This window comes from Prionailurus bengalensis, chromosome C2 (genome assembly GCF_016509475.1).
Source record: "Prionailurus bengalensis isolate Pbe53 chromosome C2, Fcat_Pben_1.1_paternal_pri, whole genome shotgun sequence".
Taxonomy (NCBI): Eukaryota; Metazoa; Chordata; class Mammalia; order Carnivora; family Felidae; genus Prionailurus; species Prionailurus bengalensis.
The window spans coordinates 11,967,886-11,995,664 of record NC_057350.1 but is presented as its reverse complement, the minus strand read 5'-3'; the positions used below and the strand labels follow the sequence as shown (position 1 = coordinate 11,995,664).

At 45.9% G+C, this 27,779-nt stretch overlaps 1 protein-coding gene and 1 long non-coding RNA gene across 4 annotated transcripts; one reads left to right on the top strand and one right to left on the bottom strand.

Moving 5' to 3' along the window:
- The first annotated feature begins 778 nt into the window (after positions 1–778).
- Positions 779–26,696, top strand: IFNAR1 (interferon alpha and beta receptor subunit 1). 3 transcript variants are annotated; one of them, XM_043593705.1, is made up of 11 exons: positions 779–1,022; positions 4,963–5,086; positions 10,125–10,303; positions 12,100–12,257; positions 12,367–12,505; positions 13,412–13,526; positions 16,976–17,175; positions 17,287–17,444; positions 20,413–20,563; positions 22,214–22,359; positions 23,500–26,696. In XM_043593705.1, exons 1-11 carry the CDS (start codon positions 950–952, stop codon positions 23,737–23,739), a joined length of 1,683 nt encoding a protein of 560 aa, XP_043449640.1. In that variant the 5' UTR covers positions 779–949; the 3' UTR covers positions 23,740–26,696. The 3 variants fall into 3 exon arrangements, with proteins under 3 accessions (XP_043449640.1, XP_043449641.1, XP_043449643.1); XM_043593706.1 differs by lacking the exons at positions 12,100–12,257; positions 12,367–12,505 and having other exon boundaries at positions 852–1,022; XM_043593708.1 differs by lacking the exons at positions 779–1,022; positions 4,963–5,086; positions 12,100–12,257 and having other exon boundaries at positions 10,194–10,303.
- LOC122491223 lies at positions 22,247–22,938 on the bottom strand. Its single transcript, XR_006299304.1, has 2 exons — positions 22,824–22,938; positions 22,247–22,394 (listed from the first exon to the last, which is right to left on the bottom strand). It is a non-coding gene; the product is annotated as an uncharacterized LOC122491223 (long non-coding RNA).
- Positions 26,697–27,779: the final 1,083 nt, after the last annotated feature.

Genomic DNA, 27,779 nt, shown 5'->3' with positions numbered 1-27,779 from the left:
CCTTTAGTTGTAATTAACAGCTAGCTTGGCTTATTTCATCTCTCATCCTTTATATTTTTCGTTTTGCATATTTCAATAATGTACATAATCTGTTATTAAAGCATTTAAATAACCATTTGAATGGTGGACCCATAGTGTTTACAGCTAAGGGAAAACGATCGATCAAAAATGCTTAGAGACCGCTGTCTTGGAGACCACCCCAAGCCCGGAGGCCGTCAGGACTCTCTCCCAGGGTCTCGGGGGCCCCTCGGCCAGGTCGCCCCGAAAACGAGTGCTCGAAACATCTTGGTTTACCTATGGACACTCTTGCCCTTCGTTCACAGCGCTCTGCACGGAAACGGCCTGGCCCGCTCAGCAGCTTCCTCATTCCTGCCTCCCTGAACCCCCAAGCCGCCCTACGCGGCATTTCCAAGGCCTCCCGCCGCAATTAGAGGACAAGAGGCTGGATAACTCCTGGGCCCTAAGGCCAGTGCAAGCGCGCGCCGCATTCTTGCGAGGGTCAAGGCCTCCGTTGGGCGTGGTCTTTCCGGAATGAGAGGGTGAGCCGCCATGGGCGGTCACTGGCGGGAAAAAGGAGGAGTGAGGAGCACAACATACTGCCCACCGCCACTCGAGGAGCGAGCGTCCGGCCCACCTCCCTCCTCGCGGGAGTCCACCAGCGCCCCAGATTCGTAGGAGGGGGAGCCCGCGCAGACGGCGGGGCGAGCATGGGGGGCGGGGCGTGCGCGGGGGGGGCGGGGCGAGCGCGCGCCGGGGGCGGGCGAGGAGAGGCGGGGCGAGAGCGGGGTCGGGGGTGGGAGGCGGTCGCGGACAGAAGGTGACTGTGCAGTGGGCGGGGCGAGGGGCGGAGCGAGAAGCCGCTTTTGCGCCGAGGGTTGCCTTGCGTGGTGGGGTTCTGCCCGAGGTGACCGAGGATGTGACTGGCCCGGCCGGCGGCGGCCAGCGGAGGATGTTCTCCCTCCTGGGCGCGACGACCCTGATGCTGGTTGCTGGAGCGCCGTGGACTTTGCCCGCAGCCGCAGGTGAGAGACGAGGGGTCCGGGGTGGGGGGTGGGCATCAGGCTGGGCGGTAGGGGCGTTGGAAGCCTCCGCCCTTGGAGGCCGGTGGAAGGGGCTGATGTCTGGGAGACCTCTGCTCGTCCGTGGTCGCAGCGCTCAAATCGAAAATCAAGAGGAAATAGTGTTCGAGGATCCTTCCACGCCGCTTGCTTGGGAGCCAGCGCCCCCGTCCCCCGGCAGGGGACGCCCTCCCCGCCATCCCTCCCCGGGTTCCCACCCCCGCGGTGCTGGGTGTTCAGAGCCTTCCTTCCTGTCGCCTTCGTGTCTCTTTGAAAAATCCGGCAGCTTGACTAGAGCCTTAAAAAATAACCAGGGCTTTAGCCGCGAGCTGTGCTGCTGCTCCTGAAACCGTGTCTCAATTCAGTAAACAGTTATTGAGATCCTAATGTTGCTCTCTTTCAAAGTCATGAAAATATTCACACTTTTTAAACCTAGTAAATGCAATTCTGGACCCTAGCTTCAGAAAATTATCCAACATGTGGGAGGAAATTTAATATGGGAGGATGTATGTGTTTGGATTCACGTCAGATTTAAAAAGATAGTAAATCATTTCTGACCATCAGTAGGCATGTGAAAAGCTGGACGCAGCCAATTGTGTAAATTGTGCGCGGTACAAAGGTGACATAGACGTGTTGTCAAAAGGAGATTGCTGACAGTAATAGGACAAAACCTGAAATCGAAGATGCTACTTAACGACTATTTCCAAGTCCTTTTGCATTTTTCAGTCAATTGTTTGGTGGTCTCCCAAATGCCAAGATGCCCCTGACTTCAGGGTCTCTCTCCTTCAGCAGTATAAGTACTGCATCCCAGAGGAAATCCCTGGTTCTACCCCATCCATGTCCTCTTCTTGTCTCAAGGCTCAGAATTGCTGGCATTAGACTGGTCTAAACTGGAGACTATGAATGCTTTCGGATCTTTTATTGATTCCCATAAACCCAATCACTGCCCTTTGGCTGCATAGAATCCAGAAAATTACAACAAACGGGACGGGAATAAAGTTTAGAGGAGTGCAATAAGGAAGAGTGGTCTCAGGGATGAAGTCACAGAGAAAATGAATGTAAAAAAGAAAATTGAGGGAGGGGAGACTCAATAAGGAGCCCCCCAAATTAAAAACAAAATTTTTTTTTCAGATGTTTTCTAAGATGCCTCCTCTTTTGACTGCATACCATAATATCTCCAGCTGGAAAATAGAGGAAGCAGTCCCAATAAAGAAAGTTCTACATGTGGACTCCTGTGGTCTGCAAGGAGATAATTGCTTGCCTTGAGGCAGAAGTAAAGGCTAGAAATACGGAGGAATGCATTTTAGAGCCAGTCTTTAAAAAACTGTAGTTTGTCATAACGAAAGATCAGTCCTTTGTGATGTGGAAGAAATTCCTGTGAACTCAGCATTACGCTACTGAGAAATGCAGGTTAAGGATGAAGCTATATAGACCCTGCCCTTAAGGAATTTGTAATCTGATGGCAGATATGTGCGTGACACAAAGAAGCAATTGCGTTTCGTTTTTGAGTTTGTTTGTTTGTAACATCTTCTTTCAATGAGTTTTGAGGTCCTGCTAGATGTCAGGTACTGTATTGAGTATCTACTTTAGTGTGAAATTAAGCAAATGGATTCCTGCTACAGCATATAAAGAGCAAGGTTAGTATGGGCCGCAGTATTTGAGCTTCAGTATGTGAGCTTCCGTGAGCTGGGTCTGGAGTGTGAGAGGAAGAAAAATTCAGGTTGGAGGGGCCAAAAGGGAAAAATAAGAAGACAGGAAATCCAACTGGGGGAAGATTTGTACTCAAAGCATAAGAAATAAAGCAGATCTCTAGATAGAAGTCCTTAAAAATAAACAGAAGAGGGGCGCCTGGGTGGCTCAGTCGGGTAAACATCCGACTTCGGCTTAGGTCATGATCTCGCAGTTCACGAGTTCGAGCCCTGCATTGGGCTGTGCTGACAGCTCGGAGCCTGGCGCCTGCTTCAGATTCTGTGTCTCCCTCTCTCTCTGCCCTTCCCCAGCGCCTACTCTCTCAATAATAAATAAAACATTAAAAAAAAATTCTTAAAAAACAAAAACAGAAGGGTTCAGGCTTGTTAATGAACACCTTTGCAAGTTCCTGTAGGGCTCGGCTGACATGATCAACATTCATACCTCTATGTCTCGATTTTGTCATGTGAATATTTGGTTTCTGTCAGTAGCTGTTCACTTTGTTTTTCTGTTTGTTTGTTTTTTTAATTTTTTTTTTTCCCAGCGTTTTTATTTATTTTTGGGACAGAGAGAGACAGAGCATGAGCAGGGAAGGGGCAGAGAGAGAAGGAGACACAGAATCGGAAACAGGCTCCAGGCTCCGAGCCATCAGCCCAGAGCCCGACGCGGGGCTCGAACTCCCGGACCGCGAGATCGTGACCTGGCTGAAGTCGGACGCTTAACCGACTGCGCCACCCAGGCGCCCCAGTAGCTGTTCACTTTGAATCACACCTGTCTCATTCTCTATCAGAATATATGAAGCGTGAACATAGAATGTGAAACCAAACTGAGGCTGTTACACAGTGGAACCCTGTATCCTCTCATTGCTGCTAAGATCAAAGAAAATGTTTATACAGACTATTTTTTCTTTTTTTTTTAACCTTAACTAAAGAATACTTTTAGTGCTAAAAAATGCCAACTGTAATCTGAGATTTCAGCAAGTTGTAATCTTTTTGCTGGTAGGTCTTTTTTTTTTTTTTTTTAATGTTTAATTTCTTTTCGAGAGAGCACAAGTAGGGGAGGGACAGAGAGAGAGGGACAGAGGGAAGGGACTTGAACTCACAAACCACGAGACCGTGATCTGAGCTGAAGTCGGACGCTCAACCGACTGAGCCACCCAGGCGCCCCAAGGTCTTTTTTTTTTTTTTTAATTAATTAGTTTGTATTTATTTATTTATTTTTGTCATCATGATGAGGGCATTAATCCCCATCTCCTAGTTCACCCATCCCCCACCTACCCTCCCTCTGTTAACCATTAGTTTGTTCTCTACAGTTGATCTGTGTCGTGGTTTGTCTCTTTTTTCCTTTGCTCATTTTGTTTCTTAAATTGCACATCTTAAAGAAGGGGCGCCTGGGTGGCTCAGTCGGTTAAGCGTCCGACTTCAGCTCAGGTCATGATCTCACAGTCTGTGAGTTCGAACCCCACGTCGGGCTCTGTGCTCACAGCTCAGAGCCTGGAAGCCTGCTTGCGATTCTGTGTCTCCCTCTCTCTCTGCCCCTCCCCTGCTCATGCTCTGTCTCTCTCTGTCTCAAAAATAAATAAAAACATTTAAAAAAATTTTTAAACTTGCACATATTAATGAGATCATATGGTGTTTGTATTTCTCTGCCTGACTTACTTCGCTTAGCATTATATTCTCTGGCTCTCTCCATGTTGTTGCAAATGGTAAGATTTCATTCTGTTTTACAGCTGAATAATATTCCATTATACCTACACACCACATCTTCTTTTTCTGTTCAGCTACTGACAGACACTTGGGCTGCTCCCATAACTTGGCTATTGTAGATAAAGCTGCAGTAAACATAGGGGTGCATGTATCCTTTTGAATTACATTTTCACATTTTTTGGGCAAAGAGGCATTTTTTCAAATAAAAGACAATTTCCCTTTGTTTCTTTTCTCCGGCTTTACTGAGATGCATTTGCCATATAAGGCTAACTTTTTGCAGATGAAAAAAATCTCAGCCTTTCTCCAGCTTTCTCAAATGCAGAGATATAATTAGCAGCCTCCCTGGGCCGCGAGCACTCATTGGGTTTTTGTTTTAGATTTTTGTAGATGCTTTATTATATTTGAATGCATTCACCCTTTGATCAGTGATGTGAAAGGAAGACTCACGTTTTAAAGAATATGCATGGTACATATGTAACTGTGTTCTTTTTTGTTGCCTTTCTTTATAGGGGGAACAAATCTAAAATCTCCTGACAATGTAGAGGTCCACATCATTGATGATACCTTCACCCTGAGGTGGAATGGGAGCGATCCAGCTGGCGGGAACGTGACTTTCTCAGCAGATTATCAAGTGTATGTGACTCTACTGATTGGTTTGCAAGAACCACCTGAATGATTTCAAACCATTGTAACCCTGTCATTTACTTCTCAGGGTTGGGACACCATTGGCTTTTCCATCTTCTAGAGGAATTTTATGTCTGTGTGATATTTATGCCTTCGTTTCTACAAATTCATCTTTGGGTGTTTCAGCAAAAGAGGTTTGGGGCATAAGGACAGCAGACAGCTTCTGTAGACCACGCTTTTCTCTTCTAGACGCTCCGCCTTCTTTGAGTATAAATTAGGGTCGGAACTCGAACGTGTCTTGAGGACATGGGAGAGGGCCCCAAAAGGTCTATCCGTGGTCTTGGAATAGGCCACCCGCACCCTGCCGGTCAGGCTTTACTATCTCCATTAGGCACAATGTTTTCATTTTAGATACAGGACCTCACATTTCCACAGACCCTGTTTCTGGAGTTTCTGTCTCCTCCCTGGTGCTGATTTCCTACGTAATAGCTGCCAAGATAATTGGGCAGGTGGGGAGTTGCAGAAGAAAGGATGACAGAAGGAACACAGCTCAGGAAGCACAGTACTTTGCTTTGGGTGTCCTGGGTGTTAGGTGATCCCTGTCTGGGGTGATCTGTGTCCAAGAAAGAGCGGCCGGTAATCGGGCGGTGAAGAAACGGGGTGCAGGACCTCCAGAACCAGGACGCTCCCACTTCAACAACAGCCCCGGCACCCTCCTTCTCCCATTGATTGTTCTTTGGAGGTTTGTTTGTTTTTTTAGGTTTATTTATTTATTTTGAGAGAGAGAGAGAGAATGAGCAGGGGAGGGGCAGAGAGAGGGGGCAGAGGATCCGAAGGGGGCTTCTGTGCTGACAGTAGACAGCCCGACACAGGGCTCGAACTCACGAACCGTGAGATCATGACCTGAGCTGAAGTTGGACGCTTAACCGACTGAGCCACCCAGGCGCCCCCTCCAGTGGGTTGTTAATAGAACTGTGAGATTAATCCCACAGCTTTAGTAATTAGCATGTGTGTACTTGTGCATGTGTGCATAGATATATGTGTGTGTGCGTGTACACACACGAACTTGTATACGTACATACATGGTTTTTCTCGGAATTAATTATTTAAGAATTTATCTCTAGAAACTCTTTAAGTTGAACTTGGAGTTTTGTCACTTTTGTTCTTTGCTCTCGTTGAGAACTTTCTCATGAAACAACTGCTTTCAGTATAACAAAGGTCATTTCGGATACTCTTTTTTTTTTTTAATTTTTTTTAACGTTTATTCATTTTTGAGAGACAGAGACAGAGCATGAGCAGGGAAGGGGCGGAGAGAGAAGGAGACACAGAATCCAAAGCAGGCTCCAGGCTCCGAGCCATCAGCCCAGAGCCCGACGCGGGGCTCGAACTCACGAGCCGCGAGATGGTGACCTGAGCCGAAGTCGGATGCTCAACCGACTGAGCCACCCAGGCGCCCCTAGATACTCTTAATTAAAGATACCCTTTTAATAAAGAATAGTCACAGACAGCGCTCTTGTACTGTCGTTCCTCCGCATCCTGTTGCTTATCCTGAATTCTCCAGCCCATAATAGCCTTTTACCCTTTCTGACTTTAGCATCGAATGCATTATTTCACGGTGTTCTTATTCTACCCTGTTCTACTAGCTTTATAAATAATCGCCTTGTAAAAATATGCCAGACCACCAGTTCAAGGAGACAGTGTGGCGATGGTGTAGTGTCGTGCGGACTTGGGCCAGGCTGCTTGGGTTTAGAGCCGTCCCATGCTACCTATTCTGTCCCGGTTTTCTTGCCTGTTGCGTTGTGATAATAAAAACTAATATGACCATATATGTTTATCATCCAAACCAAGACACTTTTCGGAGTTAGAAGGGGCAGTTCATTTTAGATAAGCGAGAACAACAAACTACAACCAGCACCACCCCAGGCACGCTGAGATGGGGCACCCCTGTAATAAGGTGTCTAACTCTGAAGGCTGTTAGAAGTATATAGAACAGTTGTATGGAAGGTGCCCAGAGCACTGACATGGAGTAAATGATCAGTGGAAGTGTAGTGAATCGCAGCAGCAAACAAATATTTTTTAACGTAGTGTTTCTCAGAACATAGGACATAGGCACTGGTGATAAATGCCGCATAAAAAAGCTGTTAGGATTCCGGCGTCTGTAGAACACATGCTAAGACATCAGTGTTTGTGACCTATATCTACAGTTCATTATGATGTGTGTAGTGTTTAGTATTGATTCTTTCATTCAATAAACACCGAGTGCCTCCTGTGCCGAATCCTCCTGTGGGCGCTTAGAATATATCCGTGAATAGGAAAGACAAAGGTGGCAGGTGATTATGTTATGACACTGGTTTTATGAAATGAGTTTTGTGTTGGTTACATGATCAGTTTCAAATTCTATTTTGTTCCGATCTAAACACTTTTATGATAAAGTTGAGTTCGGGGTTTGTTTTTTCTTTAAGTAACATAAAAGCAGCTACCTCTGCATTAGCTCCCTAGTCTACAGAAGCATTGGAATCAAGGATGTAAGTGCATCTCCTGGAACAGGAAAGAGGTAAAGAGTGAGAGTGGGTTAGAACCATGTCAAGACTTGGTTTTAGAAGTTTTATAAGGTCGGGGCCCCTGGGTGGCTCAGTTGGTGAAGCGTCCGACTTTGGCTCAGGTCATGATCTCACTGCTCATAAGTTCAAGCCCCCCATGGGGCTCTGTGCTGACAGCTCAGAGCCTGGCACCTGCTCTGGATTCTGTGTCTCCCTTTCTCTTTGTTCCTCCCCTGCTCATGCTCTCTCTCTCTCTCTCTCTCTCTCTCTCTCTCTCTCAAATATTAGGATGCCCGGCTGGATCAGTCAGTTGAGCATCCAACTTGATTTCAGCTCAGATCATGATCCCAGGGTTGTGGGATCTAGCCCTGCGTCGGGCTCCATTCTGAGTGGGGAGCCTGCCTAGGATTCTCTGTCTCTGTCTCTGTCTCTCTGTCTCTCTCTCTCTCTCTGCCCCACCCCCACTCTTTCTCTCTCAAAATAAAAAATAGATTCTGGTGTGGAGAAGTGTCTCAGGAATGGTATCATTAAATGCCAGCTCTACCCTCACAGCTCAAATGAGTAAAATAAAAAAGGGAAACCGGCCAGGAATGAAGCTTTCCACATGCTAGTGTATGTTTTTGGCAGATTTTTCAAAGGTTTCTTTTTTGAAAAATGAGATAGACTTGTATTGGGGTCCTCAAAGAACTTATGTGGATAGATCACCCCTGGAGTCTGTTGTCTTAAAGCATTTTTATTTCCATGTATTTCCTTTATTTATTTATTTATTTATTTATTTATTTATTTATTTAGAAAGAGAGAGAGCGCGCACCCAAGTGAGCTGAGCGTGGAGCCTGACGCAGGGCTCAATCCCACAACCCTGGGATCGTGATCTGAGCTGAAATCAAGAGTCAATTGCTCAACCACCTGAGCCACCCAGGTGCCCCTTAAAGCATTTAAAAAAAATTTTTTTTTTTAACGTTTATTTATTTTTGAGACAGGGAGAGACAGCATGAACGGGGGAGGGGCAGAGAGAGAGGGAGACACAGAATCTGAAACAGGCTCCAGGCTCTGAGCTGTTAGCACAGAGCCTGATGCGGGGCTCGAACTCACGGACCATGAGATCATGACCTGAGCCGAAGTCGGATGCTTAACCGACTGAGCCACCCAGGTCCCCCTTAAAGCATTTTTAAAATGAAATCTACAATATTCTCCTTCCCTCCTCATCCCCCTCCCCTCTGAGGAGCAGCTTAGGCTGGAGCCATGAATTCATCTTGACAAAAATGCCTTCTCACCAGATAGTTCCTCTGCCTGGTTGAAGGTAGACAGGGATTCACATAGGCAAAAAATTTCGAAACCTGGCAAGTTTCCTCTCACCTTCCCGTCAGCCTCCTCGGTAGGTCAGGCAAAGTGACATGTGGCAACGTGACCCTTTCCCTTTTAGGCCCTCCTTGCCAACTTGATTTCTTCCTGTTTTTTGAAGAATCCAATATTGATCAGTTCTACTTTTGAATGGACTAAATCCACTTCAAAGAATTTGTTAATTTTTGTTAACATTTTAAGTTCTTTGTCTCTAGCGATGTAGCAGAATTACTGCAATCAGTGAGCCAAAGGGACCGTTTGGTCTTGATGAGGGCAGGGGAAGTTACCAAACCATGCAGATTCTGAGGTCTTTCTTTGGTCTGGTAAATCTATTCGTAGGACAAGTTTAGAAGGGCGTCATCGGGGCGCCTGGGTGGCTCAGTCGGTCGAGCGTCCGACTTCGGCTCAGGTCACGATCTCACGGTTCGTGGGTTCAAGCCCCGCATCGGGCTCCGTGCTGACAGCTCGGAGCTTGGAGCCTGCTTCGGATTCTGTGTCTCCCTCTCTCTCTTCTCCTCCTCTCCTTGCAGTCTGTCTCTCAAAAATAAAAATAAACATTTTTTTAAAAAGAAGGGAATCATCAAATCCAGTTACCAAATTTTCGATAAGGAAAAGATCCAGAAATACAAGGCAGCTGGCCAGAAGTCACACAGCTATTCTTAACAAAGTTCGCTGTTACCTTACATGTTATTTCTTTCTCTGCTTTTTTGAAATCCTTCCTAATACAAACCGTCACAAAATTATAGAACTGTAGTAAAAAATTAACTCTGTCACGGGGTTCCTGGGTGACTCAGTCAGTTCCGTATCCAGCTCTTGATTTTGGGTCGGGTCTTAACCCCACAGTCGTGGGATTGAGCCCCACACTGGGCTCCGTGCTGGCAATGGAGCCTGCTTGGGATTCTCTCTTGCACTTGTGCACGCACACTGTCTCTCTTTCTCTCTCTCTCTCTCAAAAACATTAACTGTCAGAATTATTCCATTTTATAAATAATAACTTGGTATATATGTATTGAAAAAGTGCAGAGTTGCAGAGGAAAACGTTAACAGGACCTCAAATAGAAAAAATAACTACTTAGACCAGCTTATAATGTCAGTAAACAGAGACTGTGTTTAACGCTTGTATTTACATATTTTCTTATGCATTTATTTGCCTTTTTATTTTAAAGACCCAGAAATGATACTTGGCTAAAATTGCCTGGGTGTCAATCTGTTACCAGTACCAAATGCAACTTTTCTTCACTCAAGCTAAATGTTTACGAAAAAGTCAAATTGCGTGTAAGAGCAGAAAAAGGAAACGAGACTTCTCCATGGCATAACGTTGACGCATTCGCCCCATTTGAAAAAGGTAAGAAGTTGCCAGCTGCATTACAGTATATTCTTCATCAAATCTCACTGCAACAGCTCACTTCGTAAGCCTGTTCATTTGCACGATGTGAAGTCTCCCATTTAAAAAAAAAAAAAAAAAAAAAAGCGGGCCACCTAGGTGACTCATCGGTTAAGCGTCCGACTTCGGCTCAGGTCGTGATCTCGCGGTTCGTGGGTTCGTGCCCCGTGTCGGGCTCTGTGCTGACAGCTCGGAGCCTGGAGCCTGCTTCCGATTCTGTGCCTCCCTCTCTTTCTGCCCTTCCCCTGCTTGCTCACATTCTCTCTCTCTCTCTCTCTCTCTCTCTCTCTCTCTCTCTCTCTCAAAACCAGATAAATATTAAAACAAAAAAAACTCCCAAGAATGATCTGTATCCCTCTCTGCACTTCTCTGCCTGCCGCTCAGCCTGCAGCCTTCCACGTCAATTCCGTCCCTCGTCACTACACAAAACCACTCTCGTCCAGTACCCTGGTGACGTCAACGCGTCAACGCCGAGTGAGTCCCCAGCCCTCTTCTAGATCTCCAGGGCCCTGCTCCCTCCCAGCACTCCTGCGCATCGGATCCCTCCTTTGCCACTTTGTTCCGGCCCCCCTGACCTTTCAGTGCCCCACTGCTCACGGGGCTCGGTCCTTGCCTCTTCTCTTTCTAGGCTCATCCGCTGCTAATCTGGCTTTCGAGCCCATCTGTATGCTCTTGAGAAAGGCCCACGCTTACACCTCCAGCCCCACTCTTTTCCCCTTGCCTTTAGACTGGTATCATCAGTTCTCGAATTCAGCCTCCCTGCGTAGATGCCTAGGGGCCATCTGGCCAAAGCTCTTGATTTCCTCCCCTCAAAACCTGCTCTTCTAGCAGTTTTTTCCATCCCTTCTAAGGACAGCACCTATTTATTCGCTCGCTCAGGCCAAGAGTCTTGGAGTCCTCCTTGGCATCCTGCCTCCAGCCTGCCAAGGAATTCTGAAAGATCAACCTTCAGAGCATGTCCCGAATAGGATCCTTTGTCACTGCACCCCACCCCCCACCCCCACCTGGGCCAGCCTTCACTAAGCCACTCCCACTTGCCACTTGAACTTCTGCAGTAGCTTCTTCCCGGCCTCCCTGCTTCCTCGGACGTTAACTAGGATGATCTTTCCACAATGTAAATCACGGCGGCATGGCTGTCCTCCGATCTCACCCCGACACTGATTAACTACATGTCACTGATTTAACTACATGAACTACGAACTACTACGGAGTTCTTCCTTTGTCATCTGGCTCCCAGCTACTCCTCTGATCTCCTTTTCAACCATTCAGCCATTCAAGCCTCTTCATCATCTCTTGCAAAGGGGGAGCACATTCCCACCTCGGAGGCTCTGCACTTGGAGCACCCTCGAGCAGGAATACCTTTTCCCTACGTAATGTGCATGGCTGCCTCCCTTAAGTGACTTATGCCTCTGAGCACCTGTCTCAGAGAGGCTTTTCCGGACTAATTTACCTAAAACAGCCCTTGCCACCGTCCTCTATCCCTTTATGTCAGTTCGTTTTTCCGTATAGCACACCACATTGTATGTATTCGTTTATTTGGGTGTTTGGGCGTTTTTTTGTTTTTTTCGATTGTCTTTTTTGTTTGTTGGTTGGTTTTGTTTTTTGCCATATGCCCCACTGAAATGTAGGCTCTGCGAGGGACTTTCTCTGTTTGACTATGCCAGGCACATATGAAGCACTTAGAATCATTTGCCAACTGAATGTTTTGACCTTGTGTTAATGAAATTGTTATAATAAATACGTTGGTCTTTTTACAGCTCAAATTGGTCCTCCAAAAGTACATTTAGAAGCCGAAGATAAGGCAATAAAAATAAACATCTCCCCACCTGGAGCAAAAGGTGGTGTCATGTGGGCTCTGGATAGTTCGAGTTTTACATACAGCTTAGAGATCTGGAAAAACTCTTCAAGTGCCGAAGTGAGCATGACTTTTACCTTTGTTCAGCAGAAGGGCAAAAGGACATGGATCTGGTCCAGATTTTGACTGTATACTTTTTAACCGCAGAATTCTATTTGTTTTATTATAGATAAAGACTAAAACTGTTTATCCCAGAGACAAAATTTATAAACTCTCACCAGAGACGACTTACTGTTTAAAAGTTAAAGCAAGACTTTTGCCGAGAAAAATTGGTGCCTATAGTCCAGTGTATTGTATAAAGACCACAGGTAAGGAGGAAGTTATGCTTTAGATTCAGTAACTGTATGTCCGGATGGGCAATCTTAATTGTGGCATTTTTCCCCCTTGGGTTGCTGGAGGTTACATGATGTTTAATAGACGTTAAAACAAAAACGTTATCACCGCCGTTACATAAGGGGGGAAAATGTCACAGCGTTTGGGATTTTTTTTTTTTTTGTCTCAAGTCCAGAGGAATGAAAATTCTGCCTAAAAGTCTAAATAATTTCTAATGACAAAAACTGATTTTTATTCGCTCAGAATCCACAAAGTAGCCGCCAGAGGAGCAGTTAGTTTTCCAAAAAGTATACCTTTATAAGTGAAATGTTCAGATGTGAAAGCATGCTGACATATTTCGTCAATGACATCTTGCCAGTAATGAAGGTCCGGGGTTAGGAGCTTAGATTTGTTTGTTATTTTGATCAAAGTTTTATATGCTTTGTTTTCAAAATCAAACAACACAGAAGGGTTTAAAGTTTTCCTCTCCTGCCTCCTTACCCCTGGTTCCGTTTATAAGTGACGAGCACTGCTCGCATTTTGTACATATTCTTTCCTGCCTTGGTCAGGGCTCGTGTAAGCATACGCACGGACCTACAGTTTCTTGGTTTTGGCTTTCAAAATAAAAAAATTGGATCCTGCTAGATCTGTCTTTCCACTTCCTCGTTTAACCTAATACACTGAGGATCTCTTTGTGCGTGAGCACATACAGATCTATCACATTCTTTTAAGTGGCTGCACCATACTGCATTGTGTGAACATATACCAGAACTCACTTAGCCGTTACCTCGTGATAAAATGTAAGCCTTTTATTTTCTTTGCCGTGCCGCTAAGAATTCTTACCATACGTTATCTCCCTAAAGTAAAAATGCATGCTTTTCTGTGTCATCTTTGTCTTCTAGTTGAAAATAAGCTGCCTCCACCAGAAAACGTTCGAATTGATGCTGTAAATGACGTCTATGTTCTTAAGTGGGATTACACATCTGAAAACATGACTTTTCAGGCTCAGTGGCTCCAGTAAGTCCTAGTCCATAAGTTTCCTTTTGCACAGTCTATTTTGCACAGTTCGTTATGGTTCCTTTCGTTCCACTTCAGCCCCCCCACTGTTCCGGGCACACATGCTGACTGATGGAGACGCGTTACCCTATATTGGAAACGGGATGTTTAATACCGGTTCCTGCTCTGCCGGTAACTGACTGGATGACCCTGAGCTAATCCCTCACTCTTTTGGCCTCACTTTCCTCATTTGTTGTAAGATGGGCACACTCTCATAATATCTCGAGTGCCCACTGGCTCTTTTTCTTTTTCCTAAGTGTGTGTCTCGTTGTGTGTGTCATTTCCCCGCAATACTTGACACGTGACCCTGACCTGTTCTTCAGAACTCGCTTTTCCCGGGAGTCCTTGAAATGATCTCAGTCCAGCCACTCTGCCTTGCTCAAGTCAGCCTTCCCATTTTCTTGACGACTTCATTAGTTTTGACAGGGGGTTTTAGTGATGACTTCAGTGGGAAATGGAGAGAGCCGGGAGAACTGTGCTCTCGCCGACACTGGATGACGTCTAGGCGCCGCAGAAGTGGGTTGAGAGAGAACTGCACGCGGTTCACATTGACCGGGAGGTTGTAGGGGATAAAGAGGCAAATCCGGTGGAAGGAGAAGGGGGCCGTAGGGGAGGAAAGGGATGGGGAAGAAAGCTCTGTTTAGAGCAGAGGGATAGAGGGACCAGACGCAAGGAAAGAAAGAGCCAGGAGAGAAGCGAGAAGCAAACAGGGCGAAGGGAAGTGGATACTGACTCTGCTGGACTTTCTCTGTCCTTCAGTGTTGGTCGTGGAATAGAAATGTGCCCCCGTGCCTCCGTGCACGCCCATGAACCCTCAGACGGACCAGGAAACCGTGCAGTAGTCTTTTGTGTTCACTTCCCTCCCAGCAGGATGCTGAATGATAGGGCCACAGACGAGGGAGGGATGGACGTTTCCGGTGGCCCGTCTCGAATTGTCTTTTGGGTACTTGGCCCACTGTACAGAGCCCGGAAGGGACTGTAAAGGGGCAGCCGAATACGGCCCGTGGTTCCTGAAATCCAAAGTGGGTAGCTGAGGTTGCATAGCAAGGTGTGATTTGGGGCTGAGGAGTGGTGTACAAATTAAAAGGTGACAGAAATCGAAAATGCGAAGGTGGGAGTGGGGCTGGAGAGGCCAAAGGAGCCGCGTGGAGGGGGAGGAGATGTGAACAAGGCCTGGATTGGTGAATCACATGTTTTAAACTGGACGAGACGGGGCACATTAGGCAGAGCTACACCACACGGGCAACTCGGGCTGCGAGGAGATTTAGAACCAGGTCAGCACGCCTGGGTGGCTCTGTCGGTTAAGCATCCGACTCTTGATTTTGGCTCAGGTCATGGCCTCACAGTTTGTGAGTTCAAGCCCCGCATTGGGCTCTGCGCTGACAGTGCACAGCCTGCTTGGGATTCTCTCTGCCCCTCCCTCCTCTCTAAATAAGTAAACTTTAAAAATGATAGATAGATAGATAGATAGATAGATAGATAGATAAAATTAGGTCAAGGTAAGGGGGAGGTACAGTTTTCTATTGCTCTGTAACAAATTACCACAAATTTAGCAGTGTAAAGAGGGCTGTTACCTCCCACTGACTTCGGGTCAGGGGCCCAGGCCTGGCTTACATGGTCCCTCTGCTCAAGGGGTCCCAAGGCAGCAGTCAAGGTGTCATCTGGGGCTGTGGTTTCATACAGCCCTCATAGAGGACCTTGGCGTCCTCTCCTACACTCATGTGGTTGTTGACAGAATTCATTTCTCAGAGCTATAGGACTTGTGCTGACCTACTCCTTGGAGGTCATCAGGAGAGAGAATCTCAGATCTCTAGACCTCTTTTCGGGGGCCTGTTTGATGAGGCAGGTCCCTCAAGCTTAGTGTCATTCAGTTAACAAAGAGTCTGCTGATTTGGGACCTTAATTTCATTTGCAAATCCCTGTATCTTTGCCATATAATGTAACCTGCTCAAGAGTTCATGGATTCTGCCCACACTCAAGGGGAGGGAATATATAGGACATGTGCACCAAGGGTGAGAATCTTGGGGGCCATCTTGGAATTTTGCCTACCATGTGGGAGAAGACCCGCGTTGAGAACAGTTGAACCTTTGGTCATGGGAGAGAAGTGGGAGAGAAAGTGGAATAGGTAGGATGGAGTAAGATAAGCTTAGCCTCAGACTGCCCTCTAGGCATTTGGGTGCTGTTCAGAATTTTGCATTGAGGGATAGGTAACATGAGGTCCGTATTCAAGGAGGGTGAAGGTTGCTGCATTGTATGTGATGCAGTGAACCACTGAAACCCCAAAGACAGGAGAACCAGTTAGGAGGCTATTGTAGTTCCAAGCTTGAACGGGGATGCTTCGAGCCGTTGGTTTCTGAGCAATTTACTTGACCTCCCCAGGCTCAGTTAGGTGCCCACGTTCTGTTTAGACTTGCTCTTATCACCCTGTGGTGTACGTACATCTCCCATTATAACAGGCAGCCATTGGCGTGTGGGTGGATGTTTCACAGCTGGTTTTCCAGAAGAAGAAAAAGCCTTATTTTTAATGTTTGCCAGTTTTCATGATGTAAATGCTCCCACTGTGGTCACTTTTTGTTTTTTTCTTTTTACTGTGCTCACTTTCAAGCTTCCAACATGATGTCACCGAACGTGGCGTTGGGAAGAAACGCACAGCAAAACTCCATTACACAGTATGTCCACCACATAGATACAATAGGCGTGAATAGCTTTGAGCACGGATAATAAAATATAGTCAAATAATTAGGACAGAGGACTTTCGAGCCAGGTTGTCACCTGTGCTTCTGACCCACCAGCTACAAATTAAAAAAAAAAGACAGAAAATGAAAACAGAAGAGAAGAGTTTTGAGTATTTTTATTTTTAATGCAAACTCTTTGTCAGCTTATACAATTTGATGATTTTTTTTTAATATCTTATTTACTTTTTGGGAAAGTGCAAGTGGGGGAGGAGTAGAGAGGGGGGGACAGAAGACCCGAAGCAGGCTCTGCACTGACAGGGTGACAGCAATGAGCCCGATTTGGGGCTCGAACTCTCAAACCGGGAGATCATGACCTGAGCTGAAGTCGGACGCTCAACCCACTGAGCCACCCAGGGGCCCTGCAATTTGATTTTTAATAATGGCTTTTAATAATGGGTTCGCAGCATTGCTGACTATTCGGCAGCTGTTTTTGTGTGCTGGCACTGGTCAGCCCCGGACACCCGTGCTTTATCACATTCTGGAACAAGGTCTTCGGTTCTCTGCATCGTATGGACGTCTCTGACACCGTATTGCGAGACACTGAGGGTGGGGACTGTTTACCTCTGTAACCTTAGTCCCTAACAGAGTGTCCAGGATATTATAGGTGTTTCATAAATACTTATTGAATGATTATGTTTGTAATAAAAAAAAAATTTTTTTTTTTTGTCTTAAAAGTGCCTATTTTAAAAAGATTCCTGGGAACAACTCAGGTAAATGGAAACAAATGCCAGGCTGTGAAAATGTCAAAACTACCCAGTGTGCCATTCCTCAAAATACTTTCCAGAAAGGAATTTACCTTATCCGTGTTCAAGCATCTGATGGAAATACCACATCTGTTTGGTCTAAAGAAAAAAGATTTGATGCTCAGTTACAAAGTAAGCCAGTAGCTTTTCCTCCGGAATGTGTTTCTCTGATTTGATGCAAATTCTTAACGCTGTTTTCCTAAGTCCCAAGTTGAGCATCGTGTCTGTGCATTTTTTTCCTAGGTGTCCTCGTTCCTCCAACCATTAACGTGAAACCCACGAATGATGTTTCCCTGCGGGTCTTTATCGGCGCTCCAGAAGAGTCTGAAAACAAGTCTGTGAACCAGCATTACTCACTAATTTATGAAATCGTATTTTGGGAAAATACTTCAAATGCTGAGGTAAAACACACACACACACACACACACACACACACACACACCAACAACAAACTATGTGCTGCAAGTTTGTAATGTAGGGCTGTGAATGTGATTTGGGTAAACAAAGTTTGAAGTTAAAATTTTGGCAAAATTTGTAAACTCTAATAATGTTAGCATCTTTCCATGTTTTGCGTGCTAGTTATGGATCATCTGCGTCTGGGCCCGTTTGTTTTTAACACTCAGATCCCTGAGCCCTTTTATTACTCAAATCAGAATCTCCAGAGGTAGAACTCAGGAATTTGTGTTTCTAAAACGATTCCTGGGTATTTATCTAAACCAGGGTTGCTCAATGCTGTTGACCTTTGGATTGGATCATTCTTTGTGGTCAGAGTTGTCTTACACATTATGGATGCCAGGATCATCCCTCCCAGTCAGGACAGCCAAAAAAACCTTTAGATGTTGCCAGATATCCCTCGGAGGCAGGGTACCTCCGAGGAGGTGAAGAATCTTAGATGGTACAACGGTTTGTGGCCCTCCAGGAGGAAACCATGCCTCCAGGGTTCAATTTCACTCAACAAAATCAATTTCGTGGCAAGGGAAAGATTAGAAAACAGTCGTCTAAAAAGGCTCCTGAGCTGGGGGACTCCTGAAAAAAAAAGGCTAAGAAACATGGGTTCAAATACTAAAATTCAAAAACCATGGGCAAAGATAATATACAACATCAGATAATCCACATTATTTCTAGATCTCTTTTCCCTGTGGAATTACAATCAAGGACTCAACCTTTAAAAATCTTAGGCAGTCGAGTGGGGTGAATTCTGTAACTTGACTTCATTTTTAGTTGGAAATCTAAGAAGATTCCAGTGACTTGGCTGCTTTCAACTATCTGAACACACTGTAACCAAAGCATAATTTAGTACACTGAGAATTACAGTTATTTCTCAGTTATCCCTATATCAGGAAAACCTAAATATGTGTCTCAAGCCACCAAATTGTGTAACCTTACACAAGGTGCTTTACCTCTCTGAGATTTTGTTTCCTCTTTTGTAAAGCGGTGGTAGTCATAGTAACTACATTTTTTTTGAAAGGATGTTTATGTTTATAAGGTTTAAAATGAGGCAACATCTGAGGGGTACCTGGCCAGCTCAGTCGGTGGAACTTGTGACTTTTGATCTTGGATTGTGGTTTGAGCCCCATGTTGGGTATAGAGATTACTTTAAAAAAAATTTTTTTAGGGGCGCCTGGGTGGCGCCGTCGGTTAAGCGTCCGACTTCAGCCAGGTCACGATCTCGCGGTCCGTGAGTTCGAGCCCCGCGTCGGGCTCTGGGCTGATGGCTCGGAGCCTGGAGCCTGTTTCCGATTCTGTGTCTCCCTCTCTCTCTGCCCCTCCCCCATTCATGCTCTGTCTCTCTCTGTCCCAAAAATAAATAAATAAACGTTGAAAAAAAAATTTTTTTTTTAATTTTTTTTTTAATTTTTTTTTAATGTTTTATTTATTTTTGGGACAGAGAGAGACAGAGCATGAATGGGGGAGGGGCAGAGAGAGAGGGAGACACAGAATCGGAAACAGGCTCCAGGCTCCGAGCCATCAGCCCAGAGCCCGACGCGGGGCTCGAACTCACGGACCGCGAGATCGTGACCTGGCTGAAGTCGGACGCTTAACCGACGGCGCCACCCAGGCGCCCCAAAAATTTTTTAATCTTTTTTAAAAATTGTTTTTAATGTTCTTATTTATTTTTGAGACAGAGAGAGACAGAGCATGACTGGGGGAGGGGCAGAGAGAGAGGGAGACACAGAATCGGAAGCAGGCTCCAGACTCTGAGCTGTCAGCACAGAGCCCGACACGGGACTCGAACCCACAAACTGTAAGATCATGACCTGAGCTGAAGCCGGACGCTTAACCGACTGAGCCACCCGGGCGCCCCTAAAAATCTTTTAAAACGAGGCAACATATGAAAATACCTAGCACATGACTTGACAGATAGTAGAGATTAAATAATTTCACTGGCCATCTTGTCCTGTCTGGCCAATACGGCAGTTATTACACTCATGATGGCAACTCCTATTTATTGAAAGCTTATTAAGCAGCAGGTACTGTGGTAAGTAATTTACGTCAACTGTCTCAGTCATTCTTCCACAGAACAACCCTGCCAGACGATCTGATTGATGAAATCATTCAGCAGACACTTGGGATGGAGTGTCTGTCCCTTATTCCTTCCCTGATTGATGTGGAGCTTTCGACAGTGGAACGTGGCTGGGTGTGATGTGAGCATAGTTTGGCTTGGCGCTCAGACTTCTCTCGTTTGCCAGGAGGGAACAATGCTCCACCTGGTTTCTGGTCCAAGGAGGGTGAGGGACTCGTGGAGGAGACTTAAACCTGACCCACCGCCTCCATGAGGGCTCCCCAGCCAGTCAGAAGATGTTGGGGGGGGGCGGGGGGGGGGAATAAATACGTTTTCAGCCACAGGACATTTAGTATTATTATGTAACACTGCACGTTACTTCGTTGTCCTTGTTTCGTGATGTTGTTACACAATATTATGGTGGCCATACCCGACTACTACAGGGAGGTGCAATAATTGTCTTCGTTTTACAGATCTGGAAATAGGGCAGGGAGAAATGAAATAACTTCGCCAAAGGCCACATAGCTATACGTGATACCTTAATACAGGCAGTTGAAGGCCAGAACCCCCCACTCCTGAGCAGACGAAGTACAATGGCGATTAATCCAAATCAACGGCTGCTTATAAGTTAGAGTTGTCTTAGGACTCTATCTTACTCTTTTTTTTTGGAAGCAGCATTTTTAACTTTGGTTTGGTTCTGATGTGTCATCCAAAACAAATTTATAGTTCTTAAATGCACTCCAACTAGGTGGTTAGGAGGGGCCAGTCCCAGACTGGATATTTAGAGAATTCAGGAAAGTGACATTCCCTATCTGATTTCCTAAGGTAACTAAATTTTATCAATGATCTCCTTATATTTTTTATAGAGAAAAACTCTAGAGAAAAGAACTGACTTTACTTTTCCTAACTTGAAACCACTGACTGTATACTGTGTCAAAGCCAGAGCACTCACTGAGAATGAAAGATGGAATAAAAGCAGCGTTTTTAGTGATCCTGTGTGCGAGAAAACAAAACCAGGTCAGAATCTTTCATTATATCTTTAAAAAAAAAAATTGTTTTAATGTTTATTTTTGAGAGAGAGAGAGAGAGAGAAGACGGAGTGTGAGTGGGGGGAGGGGCAGAGAGCAGGGCAGACTCAGAATCTTAGGCTCCGGGCTGTGAGCTGTCAGCCCAGAGCCCGACGCGGGGCTCGAACCCATGAACTGTGAGATCATGGCCTGAGCCGAAGTCGGACACTTAACCGACTGAGCCACCCAGGTGCCCTCATTGTATCTTTTTTAAAAATGTAACTAGACTTGGGGCGCCTGGGTGGCTCAGTCAGTTAAGCATCCAACTCTTGATTTCGGCTCAGGTCAATGATCTCACAGTTCGGGAGTTTGAGCCCTGCATCAGGCTCTGTGCTGATGGCATGGAGCCTGCTTGGGATTTTCTCTCTCTCCCTTTCCCTGTACCTCCCCTGCTTGCTCTCTCTCTTTCATCAAAATAAATAAACTTTTTTTCTTTTTCTTTTGTTAATGTAACTAGACTAGGGCACCTAGGTGGTTCAGTCAGTTGAACATCTCTTGATTTTGGCTCAGGTCATGATCTCACAGTTCATGAATCCAAGCCCCACATCGGGCTCTGTGCTGACAGTGTAGAGCCTGCTTGGGATTCTCTCTCTCTCGCTGTTTCTCTGCCTCTCCCCAGCTCGCTCGCTGTCTCTCAAAATAAATAAATAAACTTTAAAAATAATTCAATTCACTGAGATTGTAAAATATTTCTTTTGACTACTTTAAAAGTATAAAGAGAATATTTTCTTCATGAACTACATGAATCAAAAGTAGACCTTGAAGTTAAGTCTTTCGGTTTTAGAAAATATTTTTCTTTTCTTTTTTCTTTTTAATGTTTTATTTTTGCGAGAGAGACAGAGCACAAGCAGGTGAGGGGCAGAGAGACAGGGAGACACAGAAACCAAAGCAGGCTCCAGGTTGTGAGCTGACAGCACAGAGCCCCACGCAGGGCTTGAACCCACAAACCACGAGGTCACGACCTGAGCGGAAGCCGGACGCTCAATCGACTGAGCCACCCAGGCACCCCTAGAAAATATTTTTAATGCACAATTCAGTGTTTTTGAATGTGTTAAATTTCTTCCAGTACCCACATAATTAATTGCTCTTACCTGTTACTCTTTAGCATTTAATAAAACTATTTTTGACTTTTTTTTTTTTACATCATTCTTAATACGATTATCACGCGGAAATCGCTTAAGTAGCTCAATTGTGAATTTTGTTATGAGGGAATGGTGAAGTGCCATGTTGTATTTTCCAGTTCCTAGTGTTGACCTGTAGGTACTTACTCGTCACAGAATGGTTTTAATTAGGCCAGCTGTGTGTTACAGAAATGCCAGAGAATACTTGGCACGTTGGGAGCCACATGTCAACGGTGGCCTCCTTCACTAAGCCTCTCTTACTTCACTGGCCAGGCCACCATCTTTAAACGGAAATGGGTTGCCCACAGCTGCTATATGCTCAGTGTTACCAGAAATATTTCTAAGGGCGTATGGTTGCGTACATTTTATGTTTCCTTTCACGTGGCTACACGTATTATGCGCACACAATGTCAGCACTATTAACGTGTTTGCGTGTCAAAACTTACGTTGAAGCTAAACATCACTTATTTCTGTTTTAGGAAGTACTTCCAAAACGTGGCTCATAGCTGGGATTTGTGCTGCCTTATTGTCCATCCCGGTCGTCACTTACGTTCTGAAACTATTCCTGCGATGTGTCCGTTATGTGTTCTTCCCATCAAGTAAACCTCCTTCCACGATAGAGGAGGTATGTTACTCTTCTGTGTCGCCAGGTGGATTTTTCTTAAAATGAACAGGAAGTACGTTTCGTTTCAACAGAATCCATACTTTTTTCTTGTTACGCAGAAACTAATACAGACTGGGCTGTTTTCTTCAGCTTCCAGTAAATTGGCTTTAGAAACAGCCATTTAACATCACATAACATGGACTGGTAACATGTGTCCGTCATCTCCTATTATCCTGGCAGTTTGGCCCCTGTGGCATTTTGTTTTACCATTGAAAGGCTTGGCAAAACATAAGAGACTCTTAAAAACTGAGAACGAACTGAGGGTTGATGGGGGGTGGGAGGGAGGGGAGGGTGGGTGATGGGCATTGAGGAGGGCACCTGTTGGGAGGAGCACCGGGTGTTGTATGGAAACGAATTTGACAATAAATTTCATATTAAAAAAAAAAAAGAAAGAAAGAAAGGCTTGGTAGTCACCAAAAGCCTACCCCACTGTCGTGAGTTGCACAAAGCGTATTCTGTAGACGACATCAGACAGGGAAATAAGGAGAATGAGCCTCCTCTCGCGATACCTCGCAGGTTCCTGTTTGGCACACCTGCGAGGGGAGCCGATTTAATTAATGAAAGCACTCGATGGTCAAGGCCCAAGCGCAAGGACCTGGCCTGGGGATGGTGGGTTCACCTAGGTGGGCTTCAGGCTGCCTGCCTCGAGAGTGTCGTTCGGGGCTCCGGCTTTGCAGCTCCAGAGACGTGGAGGCGAATTGTTGATCAGCCACAATCCGTCTGCACATGTTCACTCTGTGAGCTCCAGCCGATCACTGAAGAGAACCTGAACGAGCGCCCTTACGGGGTAAAATTTCCAGACACCCTCGCCACAATCCCAGAGCACGAACCACCCCCCCCCCCGCCCCCGTTCCGTCCTCTCCCGCGCTCACCGGGCCCCTGACCCTAACAGTGCTCAGACGTACGTGACCTCACAAGTGGCCGTGTTCTAAACTTTAGACTGGGGTCGATAGGCTCTTAGCTGACTTTTTTTTTTTCATATGCACGCCAAAAGACAGCTTTTCTCGGTACTGGATGTAGGAGACGGAAGCTAGGTTATTAGTAGGAAACTGTTAACTCTTTTAAACAACCTGTTTCCATTCCTCCCCTTCTTTAAATCAGTATTTCTCTGAGCCGCCACTCCGAAACCTCCTCCTTTTCACTTCTGAAGAGCAAACTGAAAGGTGTTTCATAATCGAAAATACAAGCATTATCACCGCAGTAGAAGAAACTGAGCAAATCGGTGAAGATCACAAAAAATACAATTCCCAAACCAGTCAAGATTCGGGAAATTACTCGAACGAAGACGACAGCAACGACAGCAAAAGCGGCGAAGACTTCCCGCAACAGGAAGCCGAGTGACCGGAAGCAAGCGCTACACCCTCCGGAAGTTGCGTGGGAGGCACGCCGGAAGTGGGAGCTGTGCCGCTCGGTCCCTCCGCTCCGGCTTGCTGGGGAAGGAGAACATCTCTAGGTCGTAGGTCCTAAAATACAGGCAAGCACGTGACTGGGTGGTGTTTGCAAACAGAAGAGCACAGAGCGGGACACGCGTTCTCTGTATTCTTTCCCACGTGTGGAGCCGTGACCGAGGGTGGTTAGTTGTGTTCCTGTCGGGTAACACGGTCACCGTGCTGCCTGTGGCCGCGCGTCACCCATTCGTTCGCCATCCTCCATTCCCAGTGTGATAGTTCAGGATTTTTCGGGGAGCAGTTAGACACTCTTGTAGGCCCTTGGGAAATTTCCTTAGAAAAGCCGGGTTCCGTTACCACTGTTTTTCTGGAAAACAGCTTAGTCCAGAAAACATCTGCAGATGCCAGGAATGGGATCCGTAACATTTTCAGGGGACTTCTCTCCGGGTATCCCCGAAACACTGGCTCTACATCACAGTTACCTCTCCCTTCTGTGGTTGAGGCTTCAAAACAGGTAATCTTTTGCTAGACATTAACACTTCCCGATTCAGAACTTAATTCACAACTTAGTAGAACAGTAGCTTCTGAATTCGCAGCCACCGAAGTTACAGAGAAAGGGCAAACTGTCTAATTAGAGAAGTTAGGATTTTTTTTAGCAGAAGGAAGTATGTAGAGGTGAGCCAGGTGTATGCAGGAAGGCTTGAGACCAGAATTTGCTACCGATAGAGTAAGAAGTAGAAGATAATGCAGTAGGAGGAAAGCAGGTGACTTTAATGAAAAACAAGAGTAATGTGTCTAATCAACTTTTAATTATTAACGTGCCGTGTGGTCGCTTGTTGCTAGGCTCATGTGCCATTTTTTTTTTTCCTTTCTCAGTTTTATTGAGATGTAATTGACCTGTAACTTACCTGTGTCGTGTTTCAAACCCGGCCAGCTTCTCTGTGTGTGTAGCTGTGTTCAGGCATCCCTTGTGTTTCGTTTACGTGTGCTCAAGAAAAGGAAAATGTATTGCCGAGGTGAGGAAGAAAATGTAACGAAGGAAAACCTAATTTTAAGAATTACGTGTTTTCCAAAGGCCACCTAGAGTTTATATTTGAACTATTCACGGAGATCCTTCCCTTAGGAAGGAAGTCTGGGAGTTTTGGTGGCCTCTGAAGGGAGAAGAGATGGGAGTGACATGGTGCGCTGGGACATCCGTAACCTAAGGCCAGTATTGTGTACGCGGTGGTCCCCACGGAGGTGACAGGTTCCTCCGTGGGGAAGAAAAGGTTGAAGGCGGCTGCCATGGGGAAGGCCGTACACCTGCACGTCATGCGCTCTCCGGGCGTCCTGCGCTCTCCGGGACCTGCCGTCCAGGCTGCGGGCAGAGCGCCGCGGGGGTCAGGAAGGCCCCGGAGCCCCTCTGAGACACAGGCCTGCGCTGGGGGGATCCCTGAGGTGACCCGCACACATTCGCCTTTTGATCTTTCTGACCAGAGACATTTCCTTGCAGGCAGACCTTCTGGGTTGGCCCTCTGTTTGTAGAGGTGATAGGAACGTGTTCGGACACCCTGTCCCCCACCCTGTGGCTTTCATGCCGAGCTGATGGCGACGGTCCCGGCCAGCACCCAGGCCCTAGATTGACCCCGGCAACAAAGCTGGGCCCTACGATGTGGCAGCGTGCGTCTTCACCTCTGTGGCGTTGGGTGAGCACACGTCTCAGCCGCAGCAGCAAACACAAAGCTGCTCAGTTTTGCCCTCGTTGTCTAGACCTGAAAATACAGTTCCTTTCCATTCCACATTATGGTCTGCTTGTAACACAGCCAGGAGGTGCTTCCTTGCAAAGTGAGGAGTATTTTTTCCGAAGAATAGTTTGCTTGGAAGTATCGTGTCCTCGGGGGTGCCGAGAAAATCCTCGTGATTACAATATGGATTGTTCTCGGAGAGGCTGAATGTAACCTAAGAGTTTGTGTAAAAGATCTGTATCATCGCAGCCAGAAATCTTTATTATAGATTGATATCCATTGTAAGTAGTGCCATGGGTCCGTAAACACATACCTTCATGTTTATATTTACCCTTGCCCTCACATATGACGTGGGCCATATTCCATTGTTAGGACAGCCATAAACCACTTACTGGTGTAGATTCTAATTCGAAAATTAGCAATGCTGCTCAGAACTATGCATCTTAGAGCATTTTAGAATCTGACCAGAAATTTACAACCGGTAAAGTTATTTTTTTAAATAGAATTTGCAGTTTGGGGGCGCCTGGGTGGCTCAGTCGGTTGAGCGTCCGACTTCGGCTCCGGTCACGATCTCACGGTCCGTGAGTTCGAGCCCCGCATCGGGCTCTGTGCTGACTGCTCAGAGCCTGGAGCCTGTTTCACATTCTGTGTCTCCCTCTCTCTCTGACCCTCCCCCGTTCATGCTCTGTCTTTCTCTGTCTCAAAAATAAATAAACGTTAAAAAAAAAAAAAATTAAAAAAAAAAAAAAAGAATTGGCAGTTTGTTATCTTTTTCCCAGCCTGTGACCTTTAAAACAGCCCCGGATTGCTCTTAAGAATTCTGAGTGTACAAAAACTTTCCTCCCTCCCCTCTCCTTCCCGTGAGTCCCCTGACATGTTACATATTTGTTTTTCATGTGGTATCTGTCTGCCCCCATGAGACCAGAAGCTGTATGAGACCAGACTTTCTTTTACTCATTGCTGTATCCTAAGCAGAAAATAATTATCTAATGTGTGAAATCTACAGTTTGAACCACAGGGGTGCCTCTGACAATGTTTGTATGTTTGTTGAGTTTGTTGGAAGGTCATAGCCATGTTTTCAGTGTTTCTTTGCAGTAAACTTGCATCCTTTATTCATGTTTTTGTCTTTAAACCCTGTTACTGTGAACAATTCTATATAATAAACACTGGGGCCAGAAGTCTTCAATTTTGTTGTTGTCATGTTTAGACTTAATAAACTTCCATGTACAAGGGCGCCTGGGTGGCTCATTTAGGCGCCCAACTTCGGCTCAGGTCATGATCTTGCGGTTTGTGGGTTCGAGCCCCACATCAGGCTCTGTGCTGACCGCTCAGAACCTGGAGCCTGCTTCGGATTCTGTGTCTCTCTCTCTCTCTGCCCCGACCCCACTCATGCTATGTCTCTCTCTCTCTCAAAAATAAAACATTTAAAAAATAAATAAACTCTCATGTACCAAATGCCACAACTGATGCCTTCACACAGTGCTCAGAGCAAAGGGGGCCGATGCCTGTGCCCAGAGTGCTGAGGCCCAGTGCCGAGGACCCTGAAGGAGCCACTGCGGCCATCCTGCGTCCCCCAGCCCCTGGACAAGTCGCTCACTTGCTTGCTCTTTTCCTTTTCACAACCTCCACTTCAGACACGTGGATGGAGCCCAGCCTTGGATAAATCTGTGCGATGGTGTTGCGTGTGCTTCTTTCCTGAACTGAACCGCCTGCCTTTTACAAATATTTCCTCTCCGAGTAAATTCAGAAATGTCTGACGACGCTCCCCAATCCCGTACGTAAACTGATCTCTCCTGCCATTTGGACACATTTAATCTGAAGTTGAACACAACTGATACTCGGACCGGGGACCCTTCGATAATCTGTTTTTTATAAGCTTTCTCAAATTTTCTTTTCAAAATGGACAGTACTTTTTCAAAATACTAATAAATTCATCTCCGATGCCCAAGAACTGCCCTGTTAACCTAACAAATACCAGTAACATCCAGTATTTTCTCACCGCATTTTTTCCTTGGGTTTAGGTGACCACAGAATTCTAGGTCTTGCAGGCCACATAAATATATGTGGAATATATGTCATAGGCTATTTATATTGATGGAGGAAAAAGAGGAATAGCTTTTCCCTCACCTGAGGGAAGAAAAAGGCAAGAAGAGAGAATTTGATGCTTTTTGTGCGAAGGATATACCAGTTTCCTACCCTTGAGGAGGCCGGTCCCAACTTGGGACTCACATTCTAGCAGAGGATATCTTGCAGATGAAGTAGTCATTGA